Source organism: Nelumbo lutea, chromosome 4, assembly GCF_056320005.1.
Source record: "Nelumbo lutea isolate HS-2025 chromosome 4, American lotus-T2T, whole genome shotgun sequence".
Lineage (NCBI taxonomy): Eukaryota > Viridiplantae > Streptophyta > Magnoliopsida > Proteales > Nelumbonaceae > Nelumbo > Nelumbo lutea.
The window spans coordinates 60,571,354-60,585,243 of NC_142687.1; the positions used below are offsets into that span (position 1 = coordinate 60,571,354).

A 13,890-nucleotide genomic window follows, 5' to 3' on the forward strand; every position below is an offset into this window, starting at 1 on the left:
TCTCACCACTCTCCCCCTGGGATGAAGTCCTGGAGTAATAAGGGACATCCTCAAAGAATGTAACATCCATAGACGCAAACTTAGTCCTAGAGATGGGACCATAACAACAATAGCCCTTTTGATTTTGTGCATACCCAATAAAAATACATTTGGCTGCCTTAGGATCAAATTTAGAACGGTGAGGCCCAAGGATTTGAACAAAGCAAGTGCACCCAAAGGTCTCAAGGGGAATAATGAACTGGTCCTTATCAGGGTATAGTAGGTTAAAAAGGCGCTTTTATGTCTAAAACCCGTGAAGGAACTCTGTTAATAAGGTAGACAGCTGTGTGGATGGCATCCCCCCAAAATCGAATAGGAAAATTAGAATTTAGCATGATGCTTCTAACAATTTCAAGAATGTGTCTACTCTTTCTCTCAGCCATTGCAGATCAAAATCTGTTCCTGCCGCCCAGATCTAATATTTATATGTTTCTACCATAAAACGATCTACAATGACATCTATGCCCTTGCTGCCCAAAAGACTCCTTAATAGACAATAACAGCAATATTAACAACAGCTAAAGCAGGCCTGGGAAGGCCTAGAAAGACTAATAACAAGGTCTAAAAAGACCAATAACAGGTAAATAAAAAAACAACTAATATGGCAGGGACTTCACTAATTTACTAAACTGTTTCTCCACATTTCCATTGAAGATGAACTCAGAAGCTGAAGAGACTGGTTCTAGTTTTCAAAAAGAAGAAGATCTAGACGCAAGGAATTCAGAAGGTGAGGATAAAAATCCAGACAAAGAAGAGAGTGAAGCGGTTGCATCCAAGACTTGTAAGAAGAATGTGATCATGGAGCTAGAGAGAATTATGGATAGAATGCAGAACTTGAGAGATTCAAATGGCTTTTCTAGCACAATCAAAATATCTAGAAACAAGAAAGATTATCTAATCTAACTGTCAAGGCTTCAGGTCAAAAGAGGCCTATTTGGGATTGGGCCTAGTAGGAAGATAGAGAAGTCAAAGAAAGTAAGAGGAGCAAAGAAGTTCTGATTCAAGCTTCTGGGGAAGCTGGTTAACTTGTGAAAAATCTTTGTTCTCTGGGACCCAATGTTTCTAGGTTTTTTTAGAGGGTCATAAAAGTTTATCTTGTGAGGGTGGCTGTTTCTCATTCTTTTGTTTGGGGTTTTAGAGGAGTCTGGGGATGGATTGATGATGTACTGGGGCTTTATCTCTTGGTTTCTGATATTTAATGGGATCTTTGGGTCGTTAGTTTTTAGGGTTGTATTGTCTTCTCTTGGGTGACTTCTGGTCACCTTCCTTTGTTTCTTATTTTTTTTAATAAAATTGTATTTTATTTACCAAAAAAAACTGCTACCATCTTAGGTTTTCATTGGTGCCCTACCATCAGATTACACCACTTAGAATCTCCTGAGGAAAAACACCAGAACATCTAAAGGAAGGTTCTTTGTTTTGAAGAAAAGCTTAGGCAATTATTTGTGTTATTGACATTTGCGCCCATTAATTTCTGCTGATCATTTTAAGTTTTGTTTATTGTTGCTATCTTCTATATGGTTTTCTCTTTCAAATATTCTATTTTCAGAACCTTGTCTATCTCATTTACGATTTACCGTAATATTGTTAATCTGGTCATTGCAGTTCAACTACCATAAGCATACATGAAGGGGATGATGAAGTGCTGACAACAACCTCTATTGCATTTTCAATGAATAATTCGCAACCACTTTCTCGAAGAACTAGGCTACTGAAAGGTGATAATCAATTTAATGCAGCTGGACATGGAGATGGATCTTATAGGCCAGGCTCTGTTGATGGAGGGTAGGGCTGGATGGTTTTTGTACTTGCATGCAATATTATATATCTGTTCTTTTGAACTTTCTATTTTAATTTTTAATTTTCATTTCATAAAATTTTACTTTTTGTAGTTTCACCTTCATTTCTTTATTTTTTTGAAAGGTAAAGTAATAAATTTATTGAATCAGAAAGAACTTGTTACAATAGAAGAGCAAGCCACAAGCAGCTGCTCAGATTACAGGACATGTTACAGATCCCAAATGGATATAGACCTAAATAATTCAGGAACATTCAACTCTTTAAAATCAGGTGTAATAGACACCCAAGAAATTAGCTTGCTAACCACCTGCTGCACAATCTCCTCAGTGCTCTTAGCTTTGTTGCTGAAGACTCTTTTATTCCTCTCTGATCAAATTACATCACTGCTGCAGGAATAGTTCTCCAAATTATATTTCCTTTTTTCTTCAAACCTTGGAGATTCCAGCAAAGCAGCAGGTCTTTAACTGAACTTGGCATGACCTAATTAAGACCAGCTGCACCTATGAAATGGTACCAGACTCTCGAAGAGATAGGACAATGTAAACACAGATGGTCTGTGGACTCAGGCAACAAGCCACACAAACCACACATCAGAGAAGGGAGCTGAATACCCCTTCTGTCCAGGTTGAGTCTTGAGAGACATTTGTTCAGCACCATAATCCATACAAGGAAGATAGACTTCGAGGGAGCACAAGACTTCAATACTTGCTGGTAGAGGAACTCAGTAACCCCCGTACTACTAAGTTTAAAAGTAAGGGATTTGACTGAGAAACAGCCATCCTTACTCCAGGACCAGATCCATTCATCTTCACCTGCAATGTCTATCGTCTTCTCCTGTAAAATCTGCAGAAGCTGTATCACACCTTCTATTTCCCAATCAAATAACTCTCTTCTGAACTGAGGATTCCAGATCACTGAGTTGTTAGTAATCACTTAAGACTCCACCACTGAAATTTCTTGATTTACTGTACATTGAAACAGAAGGGGAAACGCCTCAGCTAAAGGTCTGTCCAAGCACAAGGGATCTTTCCAAAATTTCAGCTTGTTCCCATTTCCCACCTTAAACCTACACACCCTCATACATCACAGGAAGAGATTTAAGAATCCCTTTTCAAACCGAACAACCCCATGTTGGGTATGGATTCTGAGACTTCCAATTCCCCAATCCACACCAAATTTTGTTGCAATTAGGGACCTCCACCAAGAAGATCTTTCTGCAGAAAATCTCCAACACCATTTACTCAATAAAGCCGAATTAACCACCTTTAATCTTCTAAGACCTAAACCACCCTCTGCCTTAGTAAGACAAACTTGATCCCTATTCACAAGATGCATCTTCTTCTCTTCTTCCCACCCTCTCTAGATAAAATCTCTCTGCATCTTCTCAAGTTTGCAATTTTAGATGGCATAGGAAACATGGGCATGAAGTAGGTAGGGAGGTTGGCAAGGGTACCCTTGATAAGGGTCACTCTCCCTCCTATAGACAAATATTTTGCCTTCCAGGAGGCCAATTTTTTCCAAACTCTCTCAATTACTGGATCCCATAAAGCAGAAGAATAACATTTGGCACCTAGTGGGAGGCCAAGGTACTTACCCGGAAGATAATCCACCTGGCAGGCCATGCATCAACCTAGCAAAAGAATCCTGCTTAGGAACGGGGCCCACAGGGATTATCTTACTTTTATGAAGATTAACTTTAAGACCTGTGACTACTTCGAACCAGCAAAGTATACCAAGTAGAACATCCACCTGGTCAAAAAGAGGCATGAACATCAAGGAAACAGAGAGTATCGTTAGCAAACTGCAATAGATTGACTTCGAACCAGCAAAGTATACCAAGTAGAACATCCGCTTTTGGAGCAGTTGCAAAACCATTCCACAAACCATTAGCTGCTTCCTTTAGGGAGAATTGGGTCAGGAGTTCTGATATACAGATAAAGAGCAGAGGAGAGAGTGGGTCCCCCTGTCTAAGACCCCTCGAACTATCAAAAAACCCCACAGACTAGCCATTGATCAACACAGAGAATTTGGGAGAAGAAACACATACTTTTATCCAATTCTCCATTTCTGTCCAAAGTTCATTTTCTCCAGCACCTGATCCAGACACCTCCAGTTTACACGGTCATATGCTTTTTCTATATCCAACTGTTTTTTTTGATCAGCAAAAGGATTTTATTAATAACAGAGAAATATTGAAATGCAATAGATATTGGTTGTAGAAAGCATTAACCCAATCTGCAAACACTACAGAGCATTTACAGTTTTGCCCAGTACAAGGTAGATCTATTTGCCCCCTGTTTTGCTAGAGTGTCCGCCAACTCATTTGCAGTCCTTTTGATCCAGCCAAATTGAGTGTTGAACTTCCTTGCAATTATGTTAATTTCTCTGTATATAAATTTGAGCTTCCAAGGTGTTGATGTAATGTTTTTAGCCCAAGAAATGATCAGCAGTGAGTCTCCTTCTATTTCAAAGTTTGTTGTGCCAATCTGCTCAGCCATTTAAGCCTTGAAGTAGAGCCAATGATTCCGCTTGTATCGAGTCACCAATACCTATTGGTCCCGAGAAGAGTGCCACAACTTCACCTAGATGATTTCTAATAACACCTCCTATACTTGCCCTTCCCGGGTTGCCGAAGGAATTCCTGTCAAAGTTTAGTTTTAATTTGTTCAGTGCAGGTGGCTTCCACTCCGCTCTCACAACTTCTTTGGGAACATCTGTCTGTGCTACTTCAGTCCAGCTTCTTAGAATTTCATTCGTAGAGAAATTTTTGAATAGATCCATGGTCATCACCCAATGTGCAGTTCTCATTTTTATGGTTTCAATGACTTCCTCCTTTGATTTACTTTTTCTAGAGAAAATTCTTTGGTTTCTTTCTGTTAGACAGTATATGCCCTTAGCTCCAATCAGAATGATGTACATTATGACATTTAATGTAAATGAATAAAGTACTGATTTGATTCATGTTATTATGGTGTGTTTCTGTGTAATACTCTTAAACTGGACACATATGAGACTCGTGTTAGTTTAGAATCTTCACAGCCGTTGGATAGATCTGGGGAGATTTATCCTGCCAAGGCTAACACTGATGTGCTGCCAAATTGGTTGGGGTGACTTGTCTCAGTTGCCAGGGTGAGACCCGAGGTACATGCAGTGTGGGTTTTCTTGAAACCCTGAACTGGACCAGAATTCCAGTATTGCCTTGGACCTTGGAGATAGATGGGCAAAACTGGAATGTTACACATGATCCCTAGACTCGATTATGATACTGCACTAGGTGTCGGATTGGGCTGTCCTTGATATGCCAATCAGTGAGATCCTTAGAGGGGGTCAAAACCTGGGTATGTTGGGACAATCCGAGAATTCATTTGAGTGGGTGATCATAGTAACAGGATCAGCCCCTTTGTCGGACAAAGTGAATGATCGGGGATGCACTCTCTCTGATGGAAACCAAAACTGCCGGCAACTGATTTCAAGTGTTGAAATTTGTTTTGCAAAATATTTTTATATAGAGATATACAATATATATATATATTATGGTTTCAAAATGTTTGCAAAAGGTTTTAATTCTCGGGATCCATGTGAGTAGAGAGTGCAGCACTGTACCTTGCAGCCGAGGGAGAGGTCCTCTCTTGTCGGGCAGTGTTTGATCATTATGGGTGAGAGGTTAAGTGTAAGACCATTGAGGATAATACCTGATGGGCTAATCTTGCATGTGCACACAATCCTTGGGTTTTTATAAGGTGGCTTGACCCAGGGACCATTTAGTGTAAATGTTGGGTCCATTAAGAGCCCATGGTGATGGGCTCAAAGGTTCACTGTCTCCTATAATGAATTCGGCCAAGCCTTGTAACAGAGGCTGGGCTGAACCCATGTGGTTGATGTGTAGATCAATGATTGGGTGCCACGCCATACAAGGATAACCAATTGGGCAGTAGTTAGGAGGCTAAGTGAGCAGATGGACTTAATGGACCTAAAGCCCAGTTCGAACTGGCTTAATGAGATTAATTAAATAAGGGCGGTTCTGGGATTTAGATTAGCAGATAGGATAAGGGATTATCCCTATCCACTCAGAGAGTCCAGATCCAAATAAAGATTTGGATAAGGAAACTCCTAATTAGATTAGGAGGGCTGATCTTTATCTATAGATAAGATAAGGGATTATCCTTATCTCTTAAAGAGAGTCCAGATCCAAATACAAGATTTGGATTAGGAAACTCCTAATGGGATTAGGAGAACCTCTCTTTAAGGCTATAAATAGAAGAGTAGGGCGAACCTCCAGTTCATTCAACAGTCTACTGTTTTAAGAGAGAAGACAACATACAGTTTGACTGCTTTTGTCTTCTGCTTTTGCTCTCTCTTGCTCTTGCCGCCATACCAGTTCGATCTCCACCTGTGGGAGCGATCAAGAAGGGTTCTTGATATTACCTTTTGGCAGAAAAGGTAATCTGAAGTCGTGCTCACCAGCCCTCCATCAGATTCTTGCTGAAGAATCGGGTTCTTGCTGAAGAACCATCCTGCTGATTCTGCTTCATCCTACACCGTGTCATCTTCGGTGGAAGCAGTCTTTGGATCTTTCCTTGGGTGTGAACACCTTCATTGGAGGTTGTTGTTACTTCATATCAGGTATAACCCTCCACTCCTTTTTGGTTTCAGATCTGATCTGGTTTGGGTTCAAGATTGATCATTGAAAATGTAGTTTTCTAAAATAGGGAATGTGATTCCTGTGAATAAACCCTAGTTGATTCTAGGTCAAAGTAGAGAAGGAAGAAGAAAGAAAAGAGAAAGAAGAAGAAGAGTGTTAAGCCAAACTAGAAGAGAGAATGTGAAAAATCACTCTCCTAGCCGACCCACTTGAATTTTTATCATAAAACTTAGAGTTACAAAAAAGATAGTTTTGTCCCTCATATAAGATGGGACACATAACTTAAACTCAGATACAATAGACCTTTCACTTTCAAGAAGATAAACTAGAATGACCAAAATACCCCTGACTCGAGCATTCTAACACTCCCCCTCAAGCTAGAGAGTATATATCATATAGTCCTAGCTTGTTACAAATGTAATCTATTCTTCCCTGAGACAATCCCTTTGTGAAGAGATCCGCCCACTGATTTCCTGAGCTCACATGAGATGTAGTTATTACCCCACTTATCACTTTCTCTCTCACAAAGTGATAATCCACCTCAATATGTTTAGTTCTTTCATGGAAGACGGGATTGGATGAGATGTGAACAACAACTTGGTTATCACAGTATAGTTTCATGGGTTTGTCAATTGAGAACCTCATCTCCTGTAGTAAGTTCTTCAGCCATACTAGTTCACATGTGATATGGGCCATAGCCCTGTACTCTGCTTCTGCACTACTTCTTGCCACCACTGTTTGCTTCTTGCTCTTCCAAGTTACAAGATTGCCACCCAGGAAGGTACAATACCCTGTGGTTGACCTCCTGTCTGATATAGAGCCAGCCCAGTCAGCATCTGTGTACGCTACTATCTCAAGAGCTCCCTCCTTTTGGTATAACAAACCACGACCTGGAGCACCCTTTAGGTACCTAACAATTCTCAGAATGGCATCCCAGTGAGGAACCCGGGGATGTTGCATAAACTGACTCACCACACTCACAGCAAATGATATATCTGGTCGGGTAATGGTCAAATAGTTCAACTTTCCCACCAACCTTCTGTATCTTCTAGGATCATCAAACTCTTCACCTGCATCCACACTTAACTTGGCATTGAGTTCCATAGGAGTCTCTGCTGGTTTAGCACCTAACAATCCGGTTTCTTCAAGTAGATTAAGAACATATTTTCTCTGACATAGGTTGATCCCCTGTTTTGACCTCGCAACCTCAATTCCTAGGAAATACTTTAGCTTCCCCAGATCTTTCGTATTGAAGTGGTCCTATAAGAATTTTTTTAGCCTGTCAATGCCATTGCTGTCACTTCCAGTTATAGCTGAACACAGAATGATCAACTTGACACTGTTTCATCCCAAAGGCCTTCACCACTTCACTGAACCTGCCAAACCATGCACGTGGAGATTGTTTCAGTCCATAGATTGCCTTTTTGATCTTGCACACCTTACCAGCCTCTCCTTGAGCAACAAACCCTGGTGGTTGCTCCATATACACCTCAACAAGATTACCATGTAGGAAGGCATTTTTGATGTCAAGTTGCATGAGAGGCCAATCAAACATAGCAGCTAATGAGATCAACACCCGAACTGAACCAATTTTAGCCACAGGAGAGAATGTCTCCATATGGTCCACACCATATAACTGAGAATAGCCCTTGGCCACTAACCGTGCCTTCAATCGTTCCACACTGTCATCAGGAAGATGTTTCACTGTATAGACCCATTTACACCCAATAGTGTGCTTACCAGGAGGAAGGGTGGTGAGTTCCCACATGTGATTATGTTGTAGAGCAGAGAGTTCTTCTTCCATGGCTTGCCGCCACCCTAGGGAGGTAAGGGCTTCCTGTACAGTCTTGGGAATGGGAACCGATGAGAGTAATGATATAAACTTGCAATGAGAAGCAGAAAGGTGAGTAGTGGAAACATAGTCTGAAATGGGATGAGAAGTACAAGTATGTTTACCTTTCCGCAAAGCAATAGGAAGATCAAGATCTGAGGGAGAAGGAGCAGCAGCAGGATCTGTCGACAGGTGCTGAAGCGGAGGAGGGGCCGAAGCACTTCTGCGGGTATACACTTGAGTAATTGGTGGCCTCTCTGTAGTAACAGGCATATGATGTGCATCTGCAGTAGGAATGAGAGCTATGGGGAGAGGGTCCATAACCAGTATAGGAAGAGGAACCACAGAGGGAGAAGAAGAGACCCCGACATCTGAGAAAAATGGAACTGATTCAAAGAAGGTGACTTCAGAGCACACAAACGATTTATGAAATTTTGGGTTATAACACTTATACCCTTTTTGAGTCCTCGAGTAGCCAAGAAAAATACATTTCGTAGCTCGAGCATCTAGCTTGTCTACTCCAAGCCCCAAGTGTTGAACAAAACAAACACAACCAAAGACTCTTGGGGTGAGAGGAAATGGAGACAAAGTGGGAAACAACACGGAGAAAGGGGATTGGCTTCCAAGGATTGACATGGGCATCCAATTTATCAAAAAACAGGATGTAAGAACAACATCACTCCAAAAATGCTTTGGGACATGCATATTGATCATCAAGGACCGAGCAATTTCAAGAAGATGTCTATTTTTCCGTTCATCTACACCATTTTGTGGCGGGGTGTAGGCACAAGAAGTTTGATGAATTATTCCATGATGTTCTAGGTATTGCTGAAATGGTGAAGAGATGTATTCTTTGGCATTACCGGAGCGAAGTATTTTTATATGAGCACCAAATTGAGTGCGTATTTCAGCATGAAATTTCTGAACAGTAGAGAATAATTCATTTCGGTCTTTCATAAGATAGATCCATGTCATCCTTGAAAAGTCATCAACAAAGATTACAAAGTACTTAAACCCATTGTATGACACAACTTTAACTGGACCCCATACATCAGAATGAACTAAAGCAAAGGGACTTGAGACACGACTATCAATTCTTGGACTAAATGAGACTCGATGATGTTTTTCCAACTGACATGACTCACAATCTAATGATGAAAGATGACTCAAAGAAGGAACTAGCAGTTTCAAAGCCTTGAGAGAGGGACGACCGGGTCTGCAGTGCCATTGGAGAGGAGTAAGAGACGACTGAAAAGCCACTGGGGGGCCACCACCATCAACGTAATACAAACCACCTGCTTCATGCCCTCCACCAATCTTCTTCCCCATCTTGAGATCCTGAAACACACAAGAAGAAGGATAGAAGGTTACAAAACAATTAAGAGACTTGGTTAATCTGCTAACAGACATAAGGTTAAACGGGAACTTAGGAACATATAAAATAGATGCTAAAGACGAGGAGGAGAAATCAACATCACCAACACCACAAATAGGAGATGTAGAGCCATTAGCAAGAGTAACTGACCGAGATGTGGAGGAGTGAGAAAGGGAAGAAAATACATCAACAGTCCCAGATATATGGTTCGAGGCTCCGGAATCAATGATCCAGGGTGAGGCTTTGGAAGCTAAGCAAGTCATACCTGAATGGGCAAGTGTAGCTGTGTTTCGCTGAGATGTTTGAAGGAACCGCTCATATACTGCCCATGGTACACTCACCATTTCCTGCCCGGAAGCACAAGCGGGTGTGGAGGGGGTTGAGGCAGTTTGTTGGCTTTCAGTAATTGTGCTACTACTCTTAGATGTAGCATGGTTAGCCCAAGTGTTGGGTGGACCACGCAACTCATAGCAGAATTTAACTGTGTGCCCCTCTAAGCCACAATGTGTACATTTTCTCTGAGCGTTACTCCTTCCTCTTCCACGACCTCCCCCTGACTCTCGGCCTCCAGTCCGGCCACTAGCCCGCTTAAACATGTGTCCACCACGGTTACTTGGAGGGTCACTGCTGCTACCACCACTTCTACTTCCACGGCCACTCCCTTTAGTCACTACCAAACCAGATCTATCAGAGAAGGAAGAATGTTCCACCGGCTCAATGGATGTCCTTTTAAGACGGGCAAAAACTTCTTCAAGTGAAGGGAGAACTGACCCCCCCAATATCTGTGCTCTGACAGGCTCATACTCAGCCTTCAAGCCCACAAGAAACCTAGTCACATCAAGCTATTCACGTTGCTTTTGTTGGATCTGGACATCTGATGTTAGAGGGTGATACACATTTAGCTCATTGCGGATGTTCCTCAAACTTGAATAATACTCCTCTAAGCTTTGACTTCCTTGCTTCAAATTGAAGTACTCTTGGTATAACTGATATACCCTAGTTGTGTTGTCTTGTCCAGAGTACAATTTTTTATCATGATCCCAAATCTCTTTGGCTGTATCTAGGAACATGAAGTTCACACTAATCTTTGGTTCCATGCTGTTCCAAAGCCATGTCATTATCTGTGCATCATTTTGTTCCCAATCACTGAACCCAGGGGAATTAGAGGAAGGTTTCTCCTCCCTCACATGTTTTACTTTCCTCTTGGTTTTCAAGAACACCTCCACAGATTTTGCCCATGGTACATAGTTCTCACCATTCAACTTGATGGATGTCATTTGAACACTTATATAATCTGAAGAAAGCATGATGCTGGTTTTGTTGTAATTCCCATCTACGGAAGAAGCCATCTCAATTATTTCACCTTCAAATATACAACATAACCCCACACTCTTTCACAAGGCTTATCTCACTTATAACACCACCAACCCCAGCTTCTTTAAATACACATTACACACCACAGACTAAGGCTGAAATCACTCAGTCTTCACATCAAACACCTGGGCTGCACTCTGCAGAACCATTCACCATCAACACACTAAGACTGAAATCACTCAGTCTTCACATCAAACACTTGGGCTGCACACTGCAGAACTGATTACACACAAGGTCCAGGACACAACCACCACCACCACCAATCACCACGACACAACCTCCACCAATCTACTGCTGTTGTGAACTTCAGCAGTCGACAACTCTTATTTCAGCATACATATGAAGAGAAATGCAGAGAAACATGACTGAAATGCATATCAGTCACATCGAGCATCACCACAACCAACTTTTGAAGCAAAAGGAAAACATTCACAGTCCCTTATTTGGACAAACAACAATAGTGTTCATACTTGTCCACATTCAGCCCTCTTCGATACTGAATAGAGGGTTTAGTATACCACTTCAACGACCACCACAGCAATGACCGGAGGCATTCTCACTTCCAGGCCCACAAAACGATAGCTCCTTTTCAGCCGACCCACTTGAATTTTATTCATAAAACTTGGAGTTACAAGAAAGACAGTTTTGTCCCTCATATAAGATGGGACACATAACTTAAACTCAGATACAATAGACCTTTCACTTTCAAGAAGATAAACCAGAATGACCAAAATACCCCTGACTTCGAGCATTCTAACAATTCCCACACGGGAGAGAATTTTTTGAAATTTCGCCCAACCTTCCTGCAGGGTTTGGCCATCCATATGATGGATATCTGATCCCTTCACTTTTCTCCCATGTAGTCCAAACCACAAAAGCTCTTGCTACCTTCCATAGGAACTTTCCTCTTTTCTTCTGTTGCCTCAGGAAGGAGGGATTGAACAGACTTACCACATCCTGTGGGGGAGCCCATCTGCATCCAAAGAGAGAACAAACAATTTCCCAAATACAAGAAACAAAAGAGTAGGATAAGAGTAAGTGGGGTAGGGTTTCACCACAATCCATACAAAGGACACACACATGAGGAGAGAGACATTTATTTGGCCTTCTTTTTTGTAGCACATCACAAGTATTAACCTTCCCTAGGAACACTTCCCAACAAAAGGCTTGCACTTTAGGAGGGATCGGTTTACACCAGATTTCTCTCACTAGAAAGTTCACCCCCAAAGGATTAGAATGAGTGAGTAGACCGAAGAAAGAGGCACAAGAAAATAAACCATCAGGAGTTGGGGACCATACTCTACTATCAGCTGTAGTTTGGTCTAAATAGACCTTCTCAAGGGTTGAAAGCAAAAGCAATAGGAATTCACATTCATTTTCCCTTAGCCCCCTTCTAAAGCCAAAGTCCCAAGAGATACCCAAATCTGAAAGTATGCCAACCCTAGCAACAAGTTTGTTTTTAAGGTTTGACAAAGAGTAGAGGTCCGGAAAATTATCCTTAAAAGGCAAATCCTCAACCCAAAGGTCTTCCCAGAATAAAACTTTATTGCCACACCCAACATCGAAACGAATAAATTGAAGAAAAGTTGGTAGTACCTCAAAGATTGCCTTCCAGGGGGAGTTCGGAGCTGCATTGGAGGCTAATTTTGTATCGCAGCCGTTTCCTGCTTCACCATGAATGCTCTTAATGACCCTATGCCACAACCTATCTTCTTCACAAGGGAATCTCCATAGCCATTTCCCTTGAAGGGCCTTGTTTTTTTGTAAGATGTTCCCAATACCTAGGCCACCTTGCTCCTTAGGTTTACAAACTTGCTCCCACTTTACTAAATGATCCTTCTTTTCATCACCAGGTTCCCACAAGAAATCCATCATTATCTTCTCCAACTTCCTTGCTGTTTTCATTGGGATTTTAAAGGTGGAAAGGAAATAGGTAGGGAGGTTTGCTAGGGTGGATTTTATCAAGGTGATTCTACCCCCTAGGGAAATATAATTTCTCTTCCACATTGCCAACTTCTTTGTGAATCTCTCTAATTGGATTGGAGGAATTAGTGGGTAAATTTATAGTCTCAATCAAATTCAGGCAGGTGACATTAAACCATGCCAGGTATTATAAACAGTACCAGATCAATATTTATTTCAAACATAAAATTCAATATTAGCTTTTGTTTCTGCAATAGATTTTTTGGTTGATCTATTAGAATCATTTGCATTTTCTATAACCTTATATCATTGTATATATATTTTTTTGATCAGCAATATATATCATTTATATTTTTTGCATATTTAAAAATGTTTCTACCATGACTATAATTTTTATAAATATTTCAAAATGATATTTTTGACATTTCTGACATGTTTCCTATATTTGGACAACTAATATTTCTATTGACATCAACATTTTAAACCTTGATAAAGAGTCACACTCCAATCTAGAGCCGGAGTCTTGCAATGCTTATCCTGTTGTTACGTAGGGATTTATATAGGAGTCTTCGTCTCATTAGGTTTCCTCTACCAAAGTCTTACTCCAATTAGGATTCCTAGCAAGTGTTGTAAATCTTGCTAGTGACACCCTCCTCTTGTTTGAGGCTATAGATTTTTTTTTTTTTCCAGTAAGCAACACTTTCATTAATTAATGATTAGTAAAATTACAATGATCCGGATGGTTTTTCTAGACACCCAACATTGTCAATGGAAATTACAATTCAGCCCAAAACAATTGGTCTCTATGCATACCCTGTTTTTCCATACAGTCTGCTACTTTATTTACTGATCTTCTAACCCATTTGAAAGTAGTTTCCACTTCCTTGGCTAAGGACTGTATTTGAT

General features: G+C 40.9%; 1 protein-coding gene across 2 annotated transcripts in view; it reads left to right on the forward strand.

Annotated features, from left to right (window-relative positions):
* Positions 1 to 13,890, forward strand: part of SEC8 (subunit of exocyst complex 8) — a 79,645-nt gene that overhangs the window by 12,916 nt on the left and 52,839 nt on the right. For both annotated transcript variants that reach the window (XM_088985101.1, XM_088985102.1), the window contains exon 7: positions 1,645 to 1,824. In XM_088985101.1, coding sequence (XP_088841227.1) covers positions 1,645 to 1,824 — 180 coding nt within the window. The remainder of the gene's footprint in view (positions 1 to 1,644; positions 1,825 to 13,890) is intronic.